This window comes from Neovison vison, chromosome 11 (genome assembly GCF_020171115.1).
Source record: "Neovison vison isolate M4711 chromosome 11, ASM_NN_V1, whole genome shotgun sequence".
NCBI classification, from domain to species: Eukaryota; Metazoa; Chordata; class Mammalia; order Carnivora; family Mustelidae; genus Neogale; species Neogale vison.
This window is the reverse complement of record NC_058101.1, coordinates 25,841,238-25,867,428: the sequence shown is the minus strand read 5'-3', so window position 1 is coordinate 25,867,428 and position 26,191 is coordinate 25,841,238. Positions and strand designations below refer to the sequence as shown.

The following is a 26,191-nucleotide window of genomic DNA, read 5'->3' as shown; positions in this document are numbered from 1 at the left end:
CTCGGAGGCCAGTGGGAGTTTCAGGATGGTTAGGACAACTGCTTTAAATTCTTTCTCCTCTTACTCCAAGAATTTCTTTGTCAGAGAAAGAGCATATGATGCGTCAGGGGCCGGCCCCTCAACCACTCAGAAGGAATGGGATGAAGCTCTCCTCTGGGCATTAGACAGGGAACGAGGGCCAGGGAGGGATTTCTTGTCACGCTAGTCACATATCTGACTTCTGTCTGATCAACAATTCTCCCTTCCTCCTTTCTCTTCTTCTCAAAATTCTGCCCAAATGTCCTTCTTGGCACCCAAGCCTCAGAGGACAGAAATGCCCAAGGCGTGCTGTTCCCCCAACCTGCCTGCCCCGTTACGTCCGTGGCTTGGTGGGAAGAACTTGGGATTACTTTGTGGTTTTTCTCACGGAGGGCCCTTAAGCCACTGGACGTTTACTATGGAGGGGTGTGTGAATTGGGCTGACTAGGTAAAATACAGAATGTTCCATTAATCTGTTCTAAAAACAACATAAGAAGATCTATGCTCCGGTTTTCTATTATTTTACATTATTGTTACTTAAAGTAGGAGGAGGGGGTAGAAAGAAGGAGAGAGGAAGAGAAGGAGGAGGAGGAGAGAGGAGGGTGGGGACGGGAGCTGGAGGGGAGATGAAAAAGGAGGGGACGGCAGAGAAAATGATACCGAGACAGAGATACTCTTCTACAGAAAGAGGGAGAGACCGGAAGAACAAGACAGACAGAAAGGGGCAAAGACCTATCTCAATTAAATCACAAGTCTCTGACGAAGAGTCCTCCCACCATAGTAACTATGGAAAGGGACCGCTTCACACTTATTTAGCATTTCCTCCATCCATCCACTGACTGGCTCTGAAGGGGTTTTTATTAAGCCCGTTTTCATGGCCCCACAGCGACGGCGTCTACCTTCAGGATGATGTCCCCTGGCAGTAGCCGGCCATCCCTGGCAATCACTCCGTCACGGTAAATGTGCTGGATAATGATGTGGACCAGCGGGGTTTCGCTGCCTCCCACAAGTCTAATGGAGAGGCTTTCGTTAGGATCCACTCGATTGATCTTGACGCTAGTAATTTCACCATCTGGAATCAGGTGATACAACCTTGGAAAGACTAAAATGGACAAAGACAGTGTTTATTTAAGACACCCACCCAACGGACATTTCCAGCCATTCTTCTCCTTGCCAAACTTTGACTTCAGCCAAACTAAACTATTCATCGTTCCGCGTACATGTTTTCCATTTTCCTGCCTCTGTGCCAGCATCAGTTTCTCTGCCTGGAATGATTTTCATTCTAGGCCTAGACCCAATTTTTCCTTCAAGACTTGCATGAAATGATCCCTTTCAATTAAACTCTACCCTGATTCCTCTCTCTCCCTGCTCTATCTAAACATCTCAACCACCCCCCCACCCCCCCACTGCCAAAGCTTCCATTGCTCCCAGCACTGAGCCTTCCGTTATCATCCACGTTCACTTCTGGACTCTGAGATCTTTGAAGACATCATTTCTGACTGTCCTGTGGCTGTGTGCACAGACCACAAGTGTCAGGTCAGCCCAAGCCTCCTGAGGGTAGACCATTGAAGGAGAACGAAGGGTCATTATGGAAGAGACTACAGTTTCAGCACCTACTTATCGAGAACAAAACAGAACAAACCTGCCCTTCAACCTTCTCAGGCCATTTTGAAGATTTCTCCCTGGAAGTCCCTGCTTTTTCAGGCTTAGGGAATTCCCAGGCCTCTCTCCCAGACACTGTTGTCAATAAAAGGAAGTCACACAGCCTGCTTGGTGACCAAGGAGAGGTGGTGGCTTCCAGAAGCTTCTCCCGGATCTGGCCGCATTGCTAACTTCAGAGCTCACAGGAGATCCAGGGGTCTAGGTGGGTGTCTCAGACTTTACCTTTTGACTGGAGACTCTTCTTTGCACATGAACTCTTTCATGCGTCCCTTCCCCACCAGCCCCCACCCTACCCCTGTGCCCACGTGCAGAAGAGCTTTCTCAGTTGTGCAGTTTGATAGCGACAGGGATTGTTGAGTGGCTTTCTGTTACATGCGAGGTGCTTTGAGCTTAGAGTGGGGTTGCAAAGTAAGACTGCTCTCAGGACCAGCCACAGCCTGGGACTCCAGGTGACCTGCCATCTTGTCCCCTTCCTCGGGTTTCTCTGAAACCAGGGATTCACAAAAGTCCCACAGGGGACTTGCCCTAGTCACCTATAAGCCAGCAATACCGGCTGGAGCCATCCTCTGCCTCAGTCTGAGTACAAGTGTGCAGAAGGGATGCCAGGACAGGCCAGGAAAGCTACACCTAGTTGGATGGGAACAGCAGCTCCCGCCCCCTCCCTTGCTTGAGTGTGGATGTGGAGGGCGGAGATGCTTTCATCTCCTGTAGCTGCTGACAGCTGCCTTTGCCCTAAGATTCTCTCTTCATTAAGTCATCTGGGAAGAGGAAAACTGCAGGTCTGGCTCTGCCTAACGCGCTCTGTTTTCAAAACCCATGACCTTAGTCCATTTTCCCTAATGAACTATGAGTTCATTAAGAGTGGCTCAACTCTCCAGGAACAATACAGAAAGAATTAAAATTACTTCAAAGTATTGCAGAACCTGATAAACAAAGCAATTTAGCAGCCAGAGGAAGCCCGAGCCTTTGCAAATGTGGGTCCTTAACCTCCACTGGGATGTAATTTAACGTAAGCGATTGGCTTTGCTGTAAGGCTGTGGGCAGCTGCCTTAATCTGTCAGTTCCTGGTGCGAACAGCACTTGGGTGATTGAGTTCAATTAATGTTTAAACTACTTTGATTGCATTAAGTAGGCCTTACCATAAGCATTTGTTGGAACAGGTCCCATGACTGGGAATGGTGACTTTAAAAAAAAAAATCACTTTGAACAAAGAAAGATCTAGATATAATCAAAGCTGCTGGTTCTTGCTCTCCTCCCTCTGCCTGTCTACCCCCTCCCCCACCAACAGATTGACAATAACCATCCTCCCAAACCAAAGCTACTCAGGGCATTTGATTTGAGAGTCTGAAAGGACACACCCAGTTGCATTGGTATGCAATGTTAACTAGAACCATACCAAAGAGACCGTAGTGACCTTGAAGACTTAAATTTTGGGGGTGATTTGGGGGCTCTGTCAGTTGGGCAGCCCACTTTTGGTTTGGGTTGAAGTTGTGACCTCGGGGTTGTGGGATGGACCCCCGAGGCAGGCTCTGTGCTCAGCAGGGAGTCTCCTTGGGATTCTCTTTCTTCTTCTCCCTCTTCCCCCAGTGCACCACACACTCACACACACACACACACACACACACACACACACACCTCTCTCTCTCTCTCTCTCTCTCTCTTTCTCTCAGATAAATAAATAAATCCAAAAAACCTTTTTTTTTTTCAGCTGCCAAACTTGCACTGGTCTGGAATAAAACAGAGTTGTTCAATATTGTGTCCTCGCCAAAGAACTAAGGATAAGATCTTATTTACTGAGTGTTTGTTACGTGCCAGGCATTGAGCTAGCCAGTTGCATGTGTATTTTTGGGGTTTAGTTCTTAAAACAACCCTATGAAGTAGATTCTTATTATCCCTGCTTCTTAGAGGACAGAATGCTGGAGCTCAGAGAAGTTAGGTAACCTGGCCAGGGTCACACAGCCAATCAACAGTGGAGCCTCTTTATCCTTGTAAAAAGGATATCCATCCTTGTAAAAAGGATGGATAAACTATGCCATGGGAGTTCATGGGACCAACCAGAGGCTGCTGAAGTAATGAGACTTGGCCATTTTTGAAAGCTTCGTTGCCTCACAAATCCTGAAAAGACCATCATGACCAGCCTTGCCAGGCCTTACCACCTCATCCCATTCTGGAGTCACAGCTTCCTGGAGCATCTGGAGAAATCCATTCCCTCCCACTCTAAGCCACCTGCACACCTAACACAGCGGCCATCTTTCTGGAACATAGCATGGATCCTGTAGTAACACTCTGCAAAACCCTGAGTCAAGACTCCCAGATGCCGTCCAGGACCCTCTTAATCTAGCCTTAGCCTCATCTCCCATTACTTTCTAACAGACTCAAGATCCCTGTGCCCCCCAGGTCCTAAACCACCCCACAGACACGGGTTACACTGCCTGCTGGGAAGTGATGCTCCTTTCCCTGGGGCTGCCACTGCCATTTATTTATAGCTCAGTCTTCATGGTATTTTATCCTCCTCTAGTCATGAATGAGCCTCTTGAAGCCAGGAACTGGATTTTATCATCTTTATATAAAATTATAAAGCCTAGGCCAGTAATTTCCACACAGTCATCTCTTACTAAAAAGGTTTCTGGAAGAAACAGGCAAATAAATCTTATGCGGGCAAAAGCAAACTTTACATGGAGGAGAATTCAGGACCCTTTCATGAGAGGGAGGACTGGCAGAAAGGAAGTTGTAATCCCATGTTCACGGCACATTTAGGGAACAACTGTATCTACCAGATATGATGCTCCACCTTGAGGATACAGACTCACAAAAGAACCTCTGCTCTTACAGAGGCAGTGACAGTGAAAAGTGACACCTGCTATACTAAAGATGCAGGGGCTTCGAGAGCACAAAGGTAAGAGGATTTAGGGAGTCAGGGAGGGCTTCTAGGAGGAGGCCAAACCTATGCGGCTCCTGGAAGGGGGAATGAGAATGGCAGCTGAAGGGGTGTGGGAGTGAAAGCTGAACAACAGCCTGGAAGGGAGAGAGACAGAGAGACAGTATTCACAGGACTGTAATGAGCTCAGAGTGGTGAGGGCATGTAGTGTGTATATGCGTGAGCAGAGAAGAGCAGTGACAAGTAAGCAAGGGGGATTTTCTAGGACTGCTCATGAAGTCTCTGAAGGCATGATAAAGACAGTGGTTTGGGATCTACCTCTCAAACCCCTAGGAGGGGAGGGCGCTTAACCCAGTGGTTACCAGAGTGGGTTCTGGAGCTGGAAAACCTGAGCTAAAGTCCTAGGTCTGTCATTTTCTAGCTGGGTGACTTTGGCTGAGTTACTCTCTGGGTCCCTTTTCTTCAGCTATAAAATGAAAATTATCATCATCCCTATCCCTTAGCATTGTGACATCTAAATGGCTTAGGACAAAAACTACTTGGAACACAAGAAAGCTCCATTTAAAAAAAAACTATTGTTACTGCTCTGAAGTTCTAACATAAGATAAAAAAATGCAGATGTAGTGAAAAGAAGGGGTCTGTGTACCCCAATGTTCATAGCGGCAATGTCCACAGTTGCCAATTGTGGAAAGAGCTGAGATGCCCTTCAACAGATGAATATGGATAAATATGTGGTCTATATACACAATGGAATATTACACAGCCATCAGAAAGGATGAATATCCAACTTTTGCATCAATATGGATGGGACTGGAAGAGATTATGCTGAGTGAAGTAAGTCACGCAGAGAAAGTCAATTATCATATGGTTTCACTTACTTGTGGAGCATAAGGAACAACATGGAGGACATTAGGAGAAGGAAAGGGGAAGTGGGGGGGTAACTGGAGCAAGAGATGAAGCATGAGAGTCTGTGGACTCTGAGGGTTTTGGAGGGGAGGGGGGTGAGGGGATGGATGATCCTGGTGGTGGGTATTAAGGAGGGCACGGATTGCATGGGGCACTGATGTTATACATAAACAATGAATCATGGAACACTACATGAAAAACTAACAATGTACTGTATGGTGACTAACATAACACAATTTTAAAAAAAAGGTATTTCCCAGCTGCATTTATAAACACATAAGATCTAAGATCCAACAGAGCCCAGATTGTAGAGCCACATTACTGGAATTCAAAGTCAGGCAAGGTAATTTGGGGCAAAGCTAAGTAATCTCCCTGGGCCTCGATGTTCTTATCTGTAAAAGAGGGATAATAATAGTAGCCATTTCATAGGTTCATTGTGAGCATTAAATAAGTTAATACATGAGAAGCACACTCAGAACCACACATTATGCATAGTCGTACAAAGAAAGAAATACTTACATAGCATTTACTGCATGCCAGCCATGTTCTAAACACTTTTCACTTAATTATTATTATCTCTTACTGTGTTAAGTTAGCACCTGAAAGTAAGGGCTCCAAAACCTATTTGCTCAACCTCTGTGGAAAGAGAACAATCATTTCTGCCTTTAGTTACTTGTGTAACCAGTAGGCTGATCAAGGTAAAAAATATTTTACGCCCTTGTGAAGAGAGGTGTCTTAGAAAGTGGATGGTGGTCTGGTTGTCATCGCTCCTGAGGTCATCCTCGAAGCCCAGCTCATGTCCATACTCATGGGGAGGTCGCCTACCTTCAGGGGCAGTGGTGTCTTCAGAATCTTCTCTGCCCTGGTCAGCTTGGTTGGCAACAGCACTCCCACTCTTCGTCCTTCGAAGAACACTCAAGGCTCGGTTTATTTTTTTAAAAGACCTGCTTCTGATAGTTGATCGCTCAAAGGCCCGTGCTGAGGACAAGAGAGAAGGAAGAAATAGTAGATGCACATTCACAGAAATCCTCTGTATGTGCATGTCTGGTCAAACATATACAATAACAAAGAAGCAGTGATTACTTCTTGGAGATAGGATGATGAGATTTGCTTCTCTGTTCTGTCTCCATTTTCTACAGTGAAATATATATGGTTTAAAAACTTGCTTTTCTTTCCTGCTGGGCTGGACTGAAGGTAGCAGCACTTTTCTTAAGCAGCATGGATGGGAAGGTGCTGACACTATGGGGTGGTGAATCATCAGACCCAACTTGGCCCCATCCACCAAGTTCGATTACACATTTTTAATGATCTGAGGTATTTGTGGTTTCATTTCACTTTGCACAATTGGATATTGGATGGCTGCCAAAATTACCAGAATGATTTCCCCTTAAAAAAAAAAAATTCTAGAACTTTCTACAGTAAATATTCCACAGAGGGCAATCTCAAGGCAAGAAGCCCATTCCCAGACAACCACCCACTTGACTCACCCCTCATTCGGTTGCTCCGGCCAGAGTCCAGTGGGCTGTCTGCTGGCTGACCATCCTCCGTTGTGGACACGTAGGCAGGGTTGTCTAAGCCAGGCTCATTGGTCACCAAGGAGACGGTGGCAGCTTCAGAGACTTCTGGGGAGAGCGCTGTTGATGTGAGGCTCACACAGCCATCTGGGCAGCCATCTTGAGAGCGCCTCTTCTTATCTTTGGTCAGGCCATAGTGGGAAGCACCTTTACAGCTGTTAAAAAAACAAACAAACAAAAAACAACAGTGGGAGGTCAGAAAAGGCTTTGGCTTTGCTCATTGTTCAGCCCAGCTTCTTCAAGTACTCATGCTTGCTGCACTGGGAACAGGAGTTGTTTGCTCCAAGTCCCGCCCTCCCCCTATTCCATGTAGGTGCTCAATATACACTCACTAACTAAATGATTCAGTGATTCGAGGAAACAATTTTTAAAAAAATGCTTTCTGCCTTCTCTTAAAGCACTCTCTCCACTGGCCTCTGGCATGCAAATTTATACAGTCCTCGTGGTGTCTATAAGATTAGAGCTTGATACAGGCAGTTCTCAACTGTTTGGACTTGGTAACTCCCTCTTGTTGGTGTTTATTTTGACCACAAGGCCCTTAGTAACACTCAGTTCTTTCTTTTGGGTTTGGTTCCCAAAGCACTGAACATAGATACAAAGCTCCTCCCAGATTCCATATTTAACTGTCCGTGGAGACAGAATCGCCATCACCACAAAGCCACAGGGGCTACTTAGCATTGGCATTCTCTAGAGGCAAGTTTGCTGGCTTCCATGCTTCACCTCTGGGCTGCTGGCCGGAACCAGAGGCCGGGGACTCCTGTGCACTGAAGTCCCATTCATTGTCATGTCTTCTAACATTGGGAAAGTAAAACTACATTCATGGTCTATAAAAAGAAAACCATAATTTTTTAATAACCATTCACTCTCCATGTTGAGGAGCAGATCCAAGGGCCAAGAGGTCAAGGTATAAGCTGATCTAGGTCCATATTTTGCTGTGACTGTCTATGTGTCACTTAGAGAGTCATTTCAGCTCTTAGGTAGGGTTTTGGTCAGAAGGTGGTGAAGAGTTGACAATCTCGTACTGCAGCAAGCAGCTGCGGATGGCCCCAGCAGCGCCCACAGTTGTTGTGAAGGCAGAAATCATGGGGGTGAGTCCCTTTAACAAATGGCCATTTGCTTATAGTGGATGATAATTATTTTTATCAATTCATTATAGAAAATCTTATGTGGTTCAGCTATTTCAAATAACCCTCTGAAAGTCTATTTGGAGAGATGCTTCACATTCTTGAAAGTAAAAGGAATCCAACAGCCATCTACAGTTGATATGCACCCAATTTACATGGTCTGTAGAAACCCAGAGCTGGTGGACAGGATGGTTTATTGTCTGGATCAGATTCCTCACTCTGATTGGCCTGTGTAGTCTGGGGCTAATTTTGTTAACCTGGTTAAACTTTCTAACCTACACATACATTTGGGGCTGCTGTGAGTTCAGGTCGATATTAAGTCAGGATTTTTAGTACTCTGCCGGAGATACAGTAAGTCAACAGGAGACTGTAGTTACTTCTATTTCTGGGATGCTGGTTTGTTCACACTCTTAACATCTCTGAGATGAGAATGCACGGGTGGTGGAGGGAGTCAGGCAGCTTCTACTGTCAAATTGCCATCATGATGCAGATGGCATTATCTGAGCAGGACAAACACAGTCACTGGGGCCATCTTGTAACTTCCATTGAGTTGTGTCCATTCTTGATACTATGCCATGGAATTTCATTGCCGTTCAATGTCTTAGAAAAAGGTTTACATTATGATTCAGCACTGCAGTGAAAAGTTACTGTATATATTAAAAGCCTCAAAAACAGAGGAGTGGGATGTAAGTTTGAGGTTGATGAAGTGAATATTCATTGTTAGGAGGAAGACAGCAATTCCATATTTTCTTGCAAAGAGACAAGCAAATGCTTTATTTGCTTAGAAAGGAAGATGCCCCCAAGGAGATAAAAAGCAGTGTTGTATTTCATTACTGAGATCATTGGACTGGACTGGACTATTTCATGCCAAACAACACAACTAGAGGGCAGGAGAGGTCACCAAATTTGTCTGAATGGGTTTCAAATCTGTAGGAGTCTGATGCGACCAGTCCACACACTGCAGGGAAATCTTTAAAGGTGTTGTGGAATAATGTAACCAGTGGCAATATTTAAAATGGTTGGCACATAAAATATGTGTTGTATGATCAATGGCATCTTAGATTTGATGAGATGTGGTTTTAATATTAGTAGAAAAGGACTTTGATTATACAACCCTATACCCTTAGCTTATAGAAGATGAAAACAGGCCTCCCGTTGTTAATGCTAGTCTTTCCCTCACTGAAAGAATTCAAGCTGCTGACTTGAATTGGTAAGGTTTTACTGTTCTGATTAGCTACTTTGGCTTGAAATTGTTCTGCTTAAAAATAGCGAAGTGGTTGATATGGGAAACTAAAAAATTGGAAGAACCACTGTGTGATGGAAAAAATAAAAGCCAGCATGCGTTTGAACAGCTCCAAAGTCATAAATACATGAGTGGAACACTTCCACACAAGCCAGCAATATTTGGTTAGCAACGCATGGGAAGGAAGTTCCTAGACGATTTAGTTGGACTGGAAACAGGCTTTCTTTTCTTGGGGAAGCAATGCCCTTGACCATGTGCCCTGCCAGAGCAGGAAATGAATTTTCCAGTTGGACAAATGGCTGGTAAGGGCACAAGCCATAGCTTCCTGGGAGGATATAGCATATCTTGGTGGAACAAAGGGACATCTTATTTGCTGCCGTATCTATGTGGAGGATTAAGGTATTTAAAATACCAGAATCTGAAGACCATGCCATTGAGAAACCATTGCTGTTCCAAGTTCTTGGGGTTCCAGAGTCACGTTTTTTTGTTATTGTTTGTTTTGTTTTGTTTTGTTTTGTTTGTTTTTTTGTTTTTTGTCTAGGAAAGGAAAAACCTTATAAAGTGGTTAAGTAACCTTCCCTTTGGCCTTTTATCATAGCTATTCTTACATCGGCCGGAGGTACAGAATCTAGATTTAAACATTCAGAATCGTACGCCTTATATAAAACAATGTTCTGCTAAAGCAACTCATAATTGTGTGATGTTGCCTGCTCCAGTTTCTTGGTTTAGCTTGAATCCAAGGCACGGAATGATCTATGAAGGTAGCAGCTTGTACTCACTAATTATCTCTTTCGTGGTGACTAATACTGAGGCCTCTTGATTTATAAGCACAAAAGAGGGGAGGAGTGGGGAAGAGCTGATTAGCATTGGCCAGTACAGGAACATACAGTGAACCCTGGGCTGTGTTCAAAGCAAGCAGGATTTATTCTCCCTTTTAGTTATCCCAGGCACTAAGTACTCTCAGGTGGTGATGGCCATGAACTTGAATGACGAACACAAGGAACATAAAAAACCCATTTTTCAACCAAACTATGCACTTTGGTATACCATCTGTTCAACAAAGCAACTCTGAAAATGAATTTTTTTTTTGTAATAATAGTGTTGGGATCCTGAGCTCCTTTATCAAGGTTAGCAGAAACAAATCAGTCTTAATATAGAAGTGGACAACGGATGTGCCATGGCATTTTTGTCCTTTTTATTTTTATTTTTTTGTAAGGGAATGGGGAGCAAGAAGAGAAAATGAACCCCTTTCTTGCAAAAATTCCTGAGTCCATGAGTTTGCTACTAACAGAGTTGAGCTGAAGCATGATAGACCCCAACATAATTCACAGAGGCTCTGATGAGGTGTCCTGCTGAATTCAGTCAACCAGGAAGCATGAGTTGTTTTGCAGTGGAGGGCTCCCTTTTGACAGTGACCTTAACCACTTTGGATAGAAGAGTATACATTGTCTGTAAGAAAGAGCCTCAATACCTCATCATAATAGTCTGGCTAACCACACAACCTCCCTTTGATCTAACTTCCCTCACATTCTTTCTCTCTTTGTTCACTTCTGAACTAGGTAAACATCAAGTCTGTCCTTCATACTGAGTTCATTATTTGCCTCGTCTGATCCTACTTTAAACCAAGTCTTAGACGCTCATATGCTAGTGAAGTGAGGAAGCGAGGATGAGGAGGCCAGGTGGGGACCATGGTGAGGTGAGCTGCTCCATTTCAAGGCCCAGCAGCCACTACAGGCCTTCACTGGTCCTTGTCTCCAGAAGACCAGCCCAAGAGCAATTAGGTAAGAAGAAGAAATCAAATGCATCCAGACTGGACAGGAAGAAGTACACTTGTCACTATTTGCAAATGACATGATATTACAGAAAGCCCTAAAGATCCCACCAAAAGACTATTAGAACCAATCAATGAATTCAGTAAGGTTGCAGGATATAAAATCAATATACAAAGATCTGTTGTGTTTCTATATACTAACAATCTCTGATAATTAAGAAAGAAATTCCACTTATAATTGCATCAAAAGAAATAAAATACTGCAGAATAAATTTAACCAAAGAGGTGAAAGATCTGTACACTGAAAACTGGAAGACATTGACAAAAGAAATTAGAGATGGTACAAATAAATGGAAAGATATCCTGTGCTCGTGGATTAGAAGAACTGGTATTATTGAAGAGTCCATAGCGCCTACAGCAATTCAGATTCAAGGCAATCCCTATCAAACTTCCAATGTTATTTTTCACATAAATAGAATAACCTAAAATTTGTATGAAACCATAAGAGACTTCCAATAGCCAAAGCGATCTTGAGAAAGAGCCAAGCTATAGGCATTGTCTGATTTAAAACTATTTTACAAAGCCATAGAAATCAAAACATTATAGTCTTGGCATAAAAACAGGCATATGGATTTATGGAACAGAATAGAGTCTAGAAATAAACCCATACATATATGGTCAATCAATTTATGACAAAAGTGGCCAGAATATGCAATAAGAAAAGGGCAGTCTTCAATAAATGGTGCTTCAATAAATGGTGCAATAAACCGGACAGCCACATGCAAAAGAATGAACCTCGAGCACTGTTTTCCACCATATCCAAAAATTAGCTGAAAATGGATCAAAGACCTGCAACCCTACAACTCCCAGAAGAAAATACAAGCAGTAAGCTCCTTGCCATCAATCTTGGTGATCACTTTTTGGACCTGACACTGAAAGCAAAGACAACAAAGGCAAAAATCAACACGTGGGGTCACATGAAACTAACAAGCTTCTGTCCAGCACAGGAAACCATCACTGAAATGAAAAGGCAGACTACAAAACGGAAGAAAATATTTACAAATCATATATCTGATAAAGGGTTCATATCCAAAATACACAAAGAATTCATATAATAGCAGAAACAATCAGATTGAAAATGGGCATATATGGATGACCAAGAGGTACATGAAACTATGCTCAACATCTCTAACTGTCAGGGAAGTGCAAATGAAAACCACAGTGAGATATCATTGAGATATCACCAGTTAGAATGGCTGTTACTGAAGACAGTATTGGTGAAGATATGGAAAAAAGGGAACCCCTGTGTGTTGCTCGTGGGAACATAAATTGATGCAGCCACTCTGGGAAACAGTATGGAGGTTCCTCAAAAAAACCTAAAAACAGAAATACCATATGACCCCGCAGTTCATGTCTAGGTCTTTATCTGAACAAAACAAAAACACCAGTTCCAAAAAACATCTGCACCCCATGTTTACTGGCCCATTATTTACACAAGCCAAGAAATGGAAGCAATTTAAGTGTCCATCAATAAAGGAATGGATAAAGAAAATGTGCTATCTATAAGATAAAATATTATTGAACCATAAAAATGAAGGAAATCTTGCCATTTGTGACAACGTGGGTGGACCTTGAGAGCATTGTGCTAAGTGCTGTAAGTCAGAAAAAGACGAATTCCATCTGATCTCACTTATGTGTGGAATCCAAAATCATAGTAGCAAAAACAAGACAAAAAGCCCCAAGCTCATAGAAACACATTGGGGGTTGCCAGAGAGAATATGGGGGTAGATACAATGGGTAAAGGAGATCAAAAAGTTACAAACATCAGTTATAAAATAAAAAAGTCATAGGGACATAATGTATAGCATGGTGACTATACTTAATAATACTGTATTGCATAGTTGAACATTGGTTGGATGGGGGAGGGAGACAAACCATAAGGGACTCTTAATTTCAGGAAACAAATTGAGGGTTGCTGGAGAGGAGGAGGGTGGGAGGGATGGCGTGGCTGGGGGATGGACATTGGGGAGGGTATGTGCTATGGTGAGTGCTGTGAATTGTGTAAGACTGAAGAATCACAGACCTATACCCCCGAAGCAAACAATACATTATATATTTTTAAAAATTTAAAAAAAATAAAGGGGGGGAAACCTAAGACTTTAAAAAAAGGAAAAAAAAAAGTAGGAAAGTAGGAAAGTAAACCTTAAAATTTCTCCCCAATATAAAAATTTGTAACTATGCAATCAATGATGTTATCTAGACTTCCTGTGCTGATTATTTTACAATATCAAATCATTATGTTGTGTACCTGAAACTAATTGTTGATATAGTTACATGTCAGATAAACCTCAAGAAAAAAAAAAAAAACAGCCTAGTTTAGAAACTATTAGAAATCTAGTTTCTAATATGCAGCCTCTTGATTTTTAAAAGTTAACAACAGATTCAACATTTTAAAACCCATGGCATGGGCCAAAAAAACACATCTGTAAGCCCGATCTATCTCAAGGGATAACAATTTATACCCGTGGGAATTAAAACAAGCAAACCCACCCTGCCAATGTGAGTAGGTCTGACCCATTTCTCTCTTCTCAGTCCCCTTTGAGGCAATGGTACCCTCCTTTTACTCTTTCCCCAATCTCCTTCTGTCCCCACTTGAGTGAGGGTGTGTGCGTATATGCATGGGAAGATGGCTCCAAAAGGGGGTTCTCTTTTATGATCTACCCCAGCCCTATCTTTTTATAAGTACAAAAATAATGTAATAAAGTTCAATATTCATTATATGCCTATACCTCTTAGCAAAGTAGGAATAAAAAGGAAATTTTCAACTTGAGAATATCTATAAAACTTCCACAGCTAACAACATCTTTAATGTTGAAAGGTGCATGCTTTTTCACTGAAATCAGGAACAAGACAAAGATATCCTTTCTCACTGTTCCTTTTCAGTATTGCACTAGAGGTTCTTACCGGGGCACTGTGGCAAGAAAAAGTAGGAAATGGAATATGACTGGAAAGGAAGAACTAACTCTTTCTATTCACAGAAAATATGACTGTCTATGACCTATTTGAATGTCAATTTCCATTTGTTCTTTGCAAGTAGTAAGACATGCAATTGATTTTTTTTTAAGTTAACCTTGTGTCCTGCAACCTTGTTAAATGTAGTCATAAGTTCTACTCGCATTTTAATATTTTATTTGGGATTTTCTACCCAGCCCTATTTCTTTTCTTTTCTTTTTTTATTTGTTTGGAATTGTCTGTGAACTTCTTTATTGTGATAAAACATACATAACTTGTAATTTACCATTTTAACCATTTTGCACATAAAATTCAGTGGCACTAGTAACATTGTTAAAATGTCTATACTGCCTAGAGCAATCTATACTTTTAATGCCATTCCGATCAAAATTCCACCGGCATTCTTCAAAGAGCTGGAGCAAATAATCCTAAAATTTGTATGGAATCAGAAGAGACCCCGAATCGCTAAGGAAATGTTGAAAAACAAAAACAAAGCTGGCGGCATCACGTTACCTGATTTCAAGCTTTATTACAAAGCTGTGATCACCAAGACAGCATGGTACTGGCATAAAAACAGATACATAGACCAGTGGAACAGAGTAGAGAGCCCAGATATGGACCCTCAACTCTATGGTCAATTAATCTTTGACAAAACAGGAAAAAATATACAGTGGGAAAAAGACAGTCTCTTCAATAAATGGTGCTGGGAAAACTGGACAGCTATCTGTAGAAGAATGAAACTCGACCATTCTCTTACACCGTACACAAAGATCAACTCAAAATGGATAAAAGACCTCAATGTGAGACAGGAATCCATCAGAATCCTAGAGGAGAACATAGGCAGTAATCTCTTTGATATCAGCCCAGCCCTATTTCTGATCAAAGAAGTCAGAGCAGGAGCCTGAATTCTCAGCTGTTTGTCTTTCACTGCTAAGAGAGCTAATTACTTGCCCTAAGCTATTACATAATGAGAAAGGGAGCCATTCAACCCTAATGGATGTATTTGTCTTTCAGGCAAAGAGAATCAAGATGGGGGGGGTGGTTCTGGTTTCTCTGCCAATGGCTGGCTGTTAGGCTTCAGCTACTCCACTGAACAGAAAGAATCACTCAAACTTTGCTCAGGGACCTTGGGGCCAGGCCAGGGGACTGCTGCAAGAGACAAGGTCACCATGAGATAGCAACAGGCTCGCATTTGTGTCCTTGGACGAGGCAACAGGGGGACAGGCCATTGAGATTCTCAGGAACCTATAGTGCTTCAGGCTCCAAGAGAGCTTTATCAAAGAGCTGGTGACCCCACAGACTGAGACTGGTTCTCAGACATGTGTGTCCCCATCCCATCCATCCTAACCTCCCAACACAATTTACTCAAAAATTTCCTGTAGAAATATTGGGAAATATAAGTATCTGTTTTCCAGATACTCCCAATTCCTCGAACTGACATTCCAGACTTTGCCCTTTCTGTATGGATCGTGGGCTCCCCACAGGGTCTGGCAACCCAGAAGGGGGTTGGGGAGAAGGCCTCTATTATCTATTGATCTACCATATACTGTGTTATGCTCTGCATATGTGGTCTTCTTGAACCATCCCGATTGTCCTGAAATAGTCACGACGCCACCTTCACTTCACAGATGAGGATGTGGGGAAACAAAGCCTTGTCTGTGTTCACAGAATAGAGCTGGGATTGGAATCCAGGCTGTGGGGGTCCATGCTTTCTTCCCTCCCATGGCCTGGCCTCCAGCCCGGAACTTTCCTGCACTCCAGGCTCATAGATCAACCTGCTTCCTTCATGTCTTCACTTCCACATTTCATAGGCACCTTGAACTTAACATATCCAAACACCCTAAGCTTCCCTGCCAAACCAGCTCTTCCCACATCTTCCCAGCTTTATTGAACAGCACCTTACATCCTTCCTGTTGTTCAGGCCAGAAACCTCAGAGTCATCCCCAATTCCTTTCTTTCTCTCACCACTCCAAATACAACCAAGAAGATATATCCAGACTCCAACTACTTCTCATCACTTCCATGGCCACCATCCTGGTCCAGGCGACCATCATCAATGCCTGGACTATCACAATAGCTTCCAAAGAGGCTTCCCTGCTTTTACACTTGTCTCCCTTCCCCATCCATTCTCCATAGAGCTTATGGTACTCACAGTGGCTCACTAGGTCCTGTATTCTTGGTCCCATTACTTCTGCCTTCATCCCCACCCCTCACTCATGTGCCTCCTGCTGGTTCTCACAGGGCCCAGCATATACCTGCTTTGGGGGGCTTTGCAGTCTGCTGTTGCCCCGTCTAGAACACTCATTCCGGGTTTCCATGGGGTCTGCTCCCTCATCTTCAGGTCTGTGATTAAAATCCACCTTCCCTGACCACCTTACTCAAAGCAACTTTTTGTCCCCCTGGCATATCTTATCCCCACTCCCTCTGTTCTGCTTATTTTTTTTCTCTGCAGCATACAAGCTCCAAAAGGAGGCTGGGAAGAGTCTGGTTTCATACTTTAGCCAATAGACCAAACTGGGAAATGTGATCATTCTAGGAGCATGATGACTTCCTCGTTGGGGCTCATATTGGTGCTGCGGGAAGTCAGCTTGCAGATTCCCACATCACTCCCTACCTACCTTCAAGGCACATTAGTTCTGCCCCAGCCAATCAGTTAGCTCTGGGCAAGTCTTGCTTCAGGGTCTATAAAGGGACCATGTCTTACTTACCCCGTGCCTCTTAGAGGGTGTGAACAGCATGTACCTTTGCTAGGGGAGGCATTCAGTCAACATTTGTTGAGTTGAACTAAGACAGTCACCCTTCTGGTGTTCACTTTATTGAAATTACCAAACACGGAACGGACAGATTCAGCCCCATGGTCCTGACAACATAATTATCATGATTGTGATACGATGCCAGTCTCCTTTCTTACCCTCAGCAAGCTCATGATGTTTCTTTTAATTTCCCTCACTCCAACTCTAGAGGAGAAAAATGAGATAGAAGAGGGAAGACCTTTTTTTGATTCCTTCTCCCCTTTGCACATACTTCCCTAGTAACTAATTTTTTAAATCCCTCCTCGATACCCAACAGGATTTTATTTTATCCGGGTTCCAAAACTAGTATACACATGGTAAAACTAAGTAATAGTTACCATACATCTTCTTTTGATGGATTATGTTGGTAGAGCAGGGCAAGTAATCTTAAAATACTTGGTTTTTCATTTAATATAGACTTATGGAATGCTTCCTGAGAAAGACTACACAGAAAAGTGGGAAAAGCACAGGCTTTCAAGTCTAAAACATCTGGGTAGGAATCCTAAGTCTGCCACCTTCCTGCTCTGTGACTTTGAACAAATTCCTTAATCCCTGAGCCTCATTTCCCGATATAAAATGGGCACAAGAATGTTTACCCAAAGGTTTAAAAATTCACGCAAAGTGCTTAACAGCACCTGGAATATAGGAGTGATGAGCAGTAATTAGCGTAGTGGTTGTATAACAGGCATGATGTTAGACACTATGGAGGCAAAGAAGGAAACCACCCTAAGCAGTGAATGCACTCAAGGAGATGAACATGAAAACAAAGAACCACCAGGCCACATTATCTGAAAGAGGAGACACAAGCCAAGTGTTGAGAGATCAGAGGAAGGGGCTGCTCGCTCTGCTTGGAGGTAACCAGAGGAGGCCTCCCAGAGGACAGGACACTGGAGCTGAGTCTAGAAAAATGAAGGACATTGGTCTGGCAGTCTAGATATGAATGTTAGATTCGACGATCCCAAGGATTCAAGTCCATGGCAGGTACCAGCATTATTGGGCTCAGTCCTGATAATGGAATTGGGATGGACTTGTCCCAAGTGACATTGATGCGGTGGGAAAAAAAAAAAAAAAAAGAAAAAGCCCTGAAGTAAGACCAAAGAGGACAGATGCTGGGATAAACCCAAGACACCTGACTACCAGTGGCTAATCCACTTCTGAGGTTCAGCAGGATTGAGCCATGCCCGTGGGGGCAGGAGATAATTGGGCACTGAGAAATCAGATGCCGACACTGGAGAGAATAGGAGGGAGCCGGAGGGATGCAGTGGAGAGTGGAAGGTTCAAGTTCCCCTCAGAGACTTTGATTGTCCATCTAAAATGGACCTCCTCTCCCACGGGCTCCTGATTTCCCTTCCTGGCCCTTCACGTCTTTGGAAATTAATTTGTATGTTTACTTGCTTCCCTTGCAAATACGTGTCTCCCCCAAAAAGAACATAGCTTCCATGTGATTAAAAGTCCAGTCTCACTCACTGTGACATTCTTAACACTGTGCTGACAGCACTCATGCATGTGAGTACATCGGCAGCCCGAGAGATTTGGGAAACACTTCTTTCTCTCATTCCTTTTACTAAATGTTTTCTGTTTATACTTTTAATTGTGCTGTCTTCTTTTGATGGATTTTATTAAGGTATAATTGATATATGACATTGTTAGTTTCAGGTAGACAGCGTGATCTGATATTTGTATATATTACAAAATGATCAAAATAAGTCTACTTAACGCCCGTCACCTACACACAGTGATGTTTTCCTTGTAGGAGAACTTTTAAGAGTTACTCTGAGCAACTTGCAAATATGCCACACAGTGTTATTAACTGAGGTACCATGCCATGCGTTCATCTCCATGGCTTATTATATAACTGGACATGTGTACCTTTTTATGCCCTTCACCCATTTCACACACTCATCCCCCTCCTGACAACCATCAGTCCGTTTTCTGTATCTAGGAACTCTTTTTTTTTTTAAGATTTTATTTATTTATTTGACAGACAGAGATCACAAATAGGCAGAGAGGCAGGCAGAGAGAAGAGAAAGCAGGCTCCCTGCTGAGCAGAGATCCTGATGTGGGGCTCGATCCCAGGACCCTGAGATCACGACCTGAGCCGAAGGCAGAGGCTTTAACCCACAGAGCCACCCAGGCGCCCTAAGGAACTCTTTTTTTTTTTTTTTTTTAATACTCCACATTTAAGTGAGATCATATGGTATTTGTCTTTAACTGACTTCACTTAGCATAATGCCCTGTGCTGTGTTTTTCCTTGCTCCTTTTATTAGATGCTTTATGTTTATACTTTTAATTGTGCTGGCCCAGATGTGTTTTATTTGTTGCAGGCTGCCTGGATTCTTTTTTTCGAAGAAGGCAGGCTATATATTTTAAATACATGATGACTAGTATTTCATGATCCTTTTAATGCACAGCACTAGAAATTCTTGTGTTTAAGATAAAAATAAATGCATCAATCATCATCTTCCCCAAACAGTCCCATTTGAGCTCCCTGAGCCCACCCTCGAGCAGGACCCACCCTTGCGAATTAATCCTGATCATGTTACTTGGATAAGACTCAAGTGACAGCAACACCAGTCCTATGAAGAGGATTCATTTGTCTGGCTCTCAGGCAGCCTGGTCGTAGCATAGGATCTCCCTAGGGAACTTCCTGAGCTCAGATCAGGTAGTTTCCAGAATTCACTCACTATACCTGCCTCTTCTCCAGTAATCTCTCCGGTTGAAGAATGTTAGGTAAAGTCATTCCTCCTTGTGGATTGCTTTTTCTCCTCCTCTAAGTTAAAACCCCTGTTCCCTGGGATCGAATTACATGGTCGCTCAAGAAACTACTCGAAACCATACGTGAAAACAGTCATTAGCACTTTTGTGTAGTCACAAGTGAAGTAAACATCAGTTAATAAGTAAGAGAGGTCATCAGTTGGTCAAGCCCACCCTCCGGGAATTCGTTTAGACCCGGACTATGTACTTGAGCCTGAAAGGCTCTCCCCCTGGGGAGCCGATGGACTTACATCACCACCGACCACATACTCCTTCCTCTCATTAGTCCCTTTCTTCTGCCTCCAAACCACCAGGGAAAATGTCCCCAGCAATTCCAACCACCCCTGCCTCACTTGTTAATGAGTACCAGAAAGGGCAAATTGAAAACACACTGGAAAGCAACAGGGGAAACGCAGGCCAAGCTTTGGGCAGCTGGAACGCCAGCCTCTTGACTCAGGCACGGTGAAGTGAAGAGAGGTGCAGGGTGATCTTAAGGTAGAATCGGCTCAGGAAAAAGATGGGTCTGATGGACAACCTAAGCAAGCACACTTGACTCGGTTTACCCAAGACGCTGATCTCTTCCTATGGTGATCTATGGGACAGATCACCCACTGCTGTGCACACAAATAGAAAGACTTGGCCAGACTCTGCGGGATGTCATTATTTTGTGGGAGGCAAGGTAGAAGTAGATATTCTTTAACCTCATGTAAATGGCTGTCCTTTTCTATGTTTTTCTATTTGTGTACAGAGTTAGGTCTTAAGATAATCTGTGGCTACATCTTTTTATCGTTCAAACCTCAACTTGTGAGTTAATAACATAATTACAACCAACACGGATAGTATACTTAACTACATACCAGGTGCTATTCTGCATGCTTTACACAGCTTAACCCATTCAGTCCTCATGGCCATTCAGTGAGGAAGATCCCTATCACCATTGGTTAGTGAGAAATTAAGGCACAGAGAGGTTAACTTTCCAAAGGTCACATAGCTGATAAGTAGAGGCATGGAGATTTGAACCCATGACTTTTAACGGAGGGATGTACCTTTGCAGCATAAGATACCATACACCTTGGTTGCTGAGGATTTGGAGCTGACTGCAATGAAGGAGGCAGGGGAGGGGGAAGCAAAGAACCTTAGAAGCAGGTTATTTATAACCTTATATATTTTTAAGATTTGTTTATTTTAGAGAGAGGAGAGAGTGTGGGCATTGGGGAGAAGACAGAGGCAGAGGGAGAGAGAGAATCTCAAGCAGACTCTCCACTGACCGTGGAGCCTGACGCAGGACTCGATCCTATGGCCCTGAGCTCATGACCTGAGCTAAAATCAAGAGCTGGATGCTTAACCAACTGAGCCACCCAGGAACCCCATAAAGCCTCATATGCTTTTCTACAGATATGGTCCACTATCCACTACTGAGCAGTGCTATGAGGAATGCCAATAGCAGGATCGGCCTAGTGGGGCCGTTGGCATGGTTAGGCTTGCAGCTGACAGACATGAGCGGTGATCTTTCTGTTGTCCATACCTTCACTTTTGCCACATCATTAGGGCAATGTCTATAGAGCATGTTGTTGGGTCGGTGGAGGGAAGAGGCAGATACAATGTACCCCAAATGCCCTTGGACTTACTGTCTCCCTGCCATTCTTCCTTTCTGCCAAACCCTAGTTATCTCCAAGAATAGGTGTGCCCCCAAGCATCCTAAGAGGCAGAGGCTTAAAATGATCCTTTCAGGGTGTATGAACATCATCTTCTAGAGGGGGCCCCTTAGTCGAGGCATTCATATTCAAATATATAGTATAAATATATAGCATTTGAGTGGAAAACGGGATTTACAGTTTCCTCCTCTTAACTACTGTCTCTCTTTCCTTGGTTTGTTAGTTGCTCAACAACCACTGGGAAGCAGATGATTCTCCTTCTGATGTACAGTTAGAAGGCCAGTAGTAGCCTCACGCTACACCATGCTGTGTCCTTCACCCCACTCGTCACATGGCATTCTGTCGTCCTGGTCACAAGAGGAACAAGGCTGAGTACCATATAATAACATTTTGAGAGAGATCATTCATGTAAACTGCCGTATATCATCATAATTATTCTAGCGTATTATTAGTTGTTAATATCTTATTGTGCCTAATTTATAAATTAAACTGTATCATGGGTATGTATGTACCCATAATAGAGGGTTTGGTACTATCTGAAGTTTCAGGCATCTCCTCCAGGTCTTGGGATAGATCCTTGGGATGGATCCTTGGGATGGATAAGGGGATTCTATTCGATCAGGGTGAGAAAAGACTCAGACCCAGCGGTCCCACAATGGCTGGGGATACATGGTCTGTCCTGTTGACAGCAAGTCAAACAGTAACCACCTGAGCTGTCCTTTGTTCTGTGCTCGGCCTTTGTCACCAGCCATGGTGTTACAGTGAGTCGGACCAAATATTGCCCCAGCGCATTCCAGTATTCCCATTTTACAAATGGGGACACACGAGGTTGAGAGAAGTTAAGTAACGTATCCAAGATGATAGAGCCGTAAGCAAAGGAGCTGAGAGCCAAACATACTTCCTCAGTCTGGGATGTCATTGTCAATTAAAACCACGTCACTGGCAAGTTATCTTATAATACACACACACACATAGTTCTTAAAATGGGTCAGGCAGGTCTAAGCACTTTACCCTCTTTCATTGAATCCTTCCACCAACGTAATGAGGTAGATAATATTACCGCTGTTGTGCAGATGGGGAAACTTAATACAAAAGGTCACACACCCAGGGTTACACAGTTGACATCCAAGGTGACCAAACATCCCAGTTTGCCTAGGACTGACTGGGGTCCTGGAAGGAAGGATTTCCAGGTTTTTTTTTAAAAGATTTATCTGAGAGTGAGAGAATGAGGAGCAGGAGAGCAAGGGGAGTTGCTGAGGGAGAAGCACTAGCAGACTCCTTGTTGAATACAGAGCCCACTGCAGTGCTCGGTCCCACGGCCCTGAGATCATGACCTGAGCTGAAATCAAGAGTCAGACACTTAACCAACTGAGCCACCCAGGTGTCCAAAGGGATTTCCAGGTCAGTTCCCAGGTAGACTGGAATGTGCAGGTCGCCATGGAAGCAGCAAAGATAGACTGTAAAATATAGAAAGTCAGAACACAGTTCTGACTCCAAGTAAGTTGCCCTTCACCCTGGTACTCCTCCTACTCAGGCTTTGTCCCTTTCATAGACTTCTGCCACAATGGAACAATGACAGAAACAAGCTGGGCGGGGCTGCAGTGGTTTCAGGTGCCTCTGAGCATGTGCTCACACCACACGCTCCCAGAAGGGTGTCCCGAGGGGCCGCCCTCTAACTTGGCACTGCGTCTTGCAGGTCCAAACCGCATGGAATTCCAAAGCTTCCAGTGACTAGAAGAATCGACTCCACTGTTTAGTTAGGAAGAGCCCAGCTGATAGCCAGGAGGGCCTGATAAATACCAGTGCTGCTCCCTGGGGTGACAGCCGAGGAGACTAAAGCCGCAACCAGATGTGGAGTTGACAGTGGTTCATGAGGGATGGCTGAAGGCTCAGGCACGGTCCAGATGCCAGGTCTATTCTTCACAGAGACGTCAGAAGAGTTTATCCATTCCCTGAGGCTCCAGCATCTTCGGGGTCATGGAGTTGTTTGCCCGGACACTCCGGGGGAGGGAGTGCAGACAATTCTCATGCCACAGATGACTTGAGTTTTCCGTCCACTGTCCATGGATTTAGGGGGTGTGGGGGGGGGTAGTGGTGGTGGTGGCAGGGGTGGGAGGGAGAGGTGGTCTTTCTGGTGAACATTTGGTCTCTGCAATTCTTGGTTCCATTCAGAACGGTCATCTTTACCTTTAAAACACTGGGAAATAACCCACGTTTAGCTTCTCATTTTCAGGAAACCAGGCTATGGATCAACTGTATTTTCTATTTCAGGGATGACTAGGAAATGTTTTTAGGGGAACTGGGAAAGGGCGGATTTCGTGGTGGTGAGGGTTTTTAAATCTCCGAGGGCTGCCCAGGGAGGTTTGCTGCTGGCTTTGAAAGCAGCCCAGCTCTCCATCCACTCAGGAGGAATCTTTTCTAGAGCATCCATGCAGCCCCAGGGCATGTCCAGAGGGGACACCTTGGCACGGAGGTGGGGGTGGAGGACGGCGGTGTAGCATTTGAGTAGAAATCATTCCCAGACGACATTTTAAAGCATTTCCTTCATTCCTCAAAGTGCATTCCATTCCAACTCTTAGGATAACTATGAAATGCTGGACTTTCTCCAGGCCCTTTCTGAGCTGGGTGTCAGTAGCCCTCCTGGACAAAATACTTGCCAGATGGTGAGAAAGCGCGCCCTTCCTCACTCTGTGTGAGCGCGTGTCATGCAAAGATATTGGACTCTTCTATGTCAAATCTTTCTGTGAAACAAACAAAAATCCTATTTCGCCAGCCCATTTCTATTTGCTAAAGGAGCCTCCTCTTCCCTTTCCCTATATCGAAAGGAAACCACTCTCCCCTTCTGTGAATCGTATTTCCTTTCCCCCCAAATCGTGTTATGCAAATGGGGGGGATGCTTCTATGCACAGGAAAAGTGAGGGACCCTGTTATTTATTTCTTGGATCCCTGGAAGCCTCTTCTTTCTCCGTCTCTCTCACTAGGCCACCTTCTGCCTGTCCCTCTGCCTCAGTCCTGTGGTTTGGCACAGCTGCTGCTCCAGACAGGGCTCTCTGCTGTTGAGCAGGTCTACAAACTGTCCCTGTTCATGCCATGCCCACCTCCACCCCAGGTTTTTGTCCAAGTTGGCTCCTCACGTGGCGTGGTCGCCATCCAGACAAATTCAACTCATTCACTCACGTCCTGCCCCAATCCCATTTTCTTCCTGGAAGTGTCAGAAGAATCTTTCTTCTCTCATTCATTCCACAAATATTTGAGTGATGGCTTCAGTCCACCAAATGTAAGGCACAAGGCAAGGTGCCCCAAGACTCTTCCCTCTTAGCATCTAGCACAGAAGAAAGACTGACAGACAGACAAGGACAGTATGAGCTGCATTTATTTACCCTAAGAGCTTGGTATTTGCCACGTACGAACATGGAGTGCTGATGGGCATTGGCATGTGTTTTGGACTAGATCAAAACTCCCCAAGACCATGTCTTGCATATAGGGATGAGGACGTGATATATTCAGGAAATGTTTCTGACTTTTATTAGAGTCCAGTATAAATGGTCTTCTTAAATTTGAAAAACAACATAGGTTCAGGAAAGAAATTTTTGAACATTGAGAAAAATGAAAATAACCTATAAAAGCTCTATCCCCAAAGAAAACCCATACAAATCTATTTACTCTTCCAACTTCTTTTCAATGCAGAGGCATGTAGACACATATGTATTTCAGTTTTGTGTTGTTTTTCTATAATTAGACCAAGTAAATATATATTGTTAAGTTTTTTTGAGATATATTGTTAAATAACACTGCTATCAGTGTATCAACATGCTTGTTACACTATCCAGTGGTTCTCACTTGTCTTGTTGAAAAATAGAATGACCTGGGAAGGTTTTTAAGATCCAGCCTAGTAGGTACTCCATACCAATTAAATCAGAATCTCTGAGGTCAGTCTATTAAACATTGGGGTTTTCATAAAACTCTCCGAGGCAATCCCAAATTGAGGTCAGGGGTGAGAACTATCCTAATCCTTTCCATCTCACAAATTTTAATTGAACAAATTATACAATCTGCTTTGCACTATCTGCCCACTGACCAATCCTTGCCTTGTAAGTTCTTGAAATCATTTCATTGTTGATGTCTGGGTGGCCAGGTGTCTTTGCTTTCAGGGTAGCTAGTCATCTTCCCCATCCTTCCTTAAATGCTGTGCAGAGAACGGTCTGGGATAAAGTCTGGGGTAGTAGAACCTGGTTATCCCAATACCCAAGGGAAAGAGGTGGAATAAGGTTTCTTTCTCTGTGGAAATCATTTGGACTTGCATAAGGGGAGAAATTAAGACTCATTGTCATTTCTTCCACTAGACAGTATCCACTTATCCAGATCTTCCACAGCGTGCGTGTGGGAGGCTTTAATGTGCTGCATGAATCCATTTCATCTAAAATGCTAGCAACTGAATTCTTAGTTTTGTTTACTGGCATGCTACAATGAAGATATAACCAGGCAAACCACCCATCAAAGGGCAGCCAACATGATCATGAAATAGTCCCAAAACTCAAATATAGGTCAAGGGGTAAATCGAAATGCCACCTCAGTAAACACAGTGATGGTTTCCTATGGCTAATAATAAGCCATATTAAAGGTTTTTTTGTGTTTTTTTTTCCTATTACCTTAACTGGTTAAAATCTTTAAATAGAACCTACCGGATTCTCTTTTAGCTCTAAGTCTGAGCTTAAAATGATAAATTCCTACTGGGAGCACGCTGAGCGTTTGGTATATAGGAGGCTCTTAATGAACACATCAATGATGCTGCAGGAATATTT

The 26,191-nt window shown here is 43.6% G+C and overlaps 1 protein-coding gene across 4 annotated transcripts in view; it reads right to left on the bottom strand.

The window, feature by feature from the left end:
• The window catches only part of LNX1 (ligand of numb-protein X 1), a 181,704-nt gene that overhangs the window by 29,936 nt on the left and 125,577 nt on the right, over positions 1 to 26,191 (bottom strand). For all 4 annotated transcript variants that reach the window (XM_044268126.1, XM_044268127.1, XM_044268128.1 and 1 more), the window contains 3 exons: positions 6,952 to 7,193; positions 6,290 to 6,442; positions 918 to 1,120 (listed from right to left, as the gene is read on the bottom strand). In XM_044268126.1, the coding sequence (XP_044124061.1) occupies positions 918 to 1,120; positions 6,290 to 6,442; positions 6,952 to 7,193 (598 nt within the window). The remainder of the gene's footprint in view (positions 1 to 917; positions 1,121 to 6,289; positions 6,443 to 6,951; positions 7,194 to 26,191) is intronic.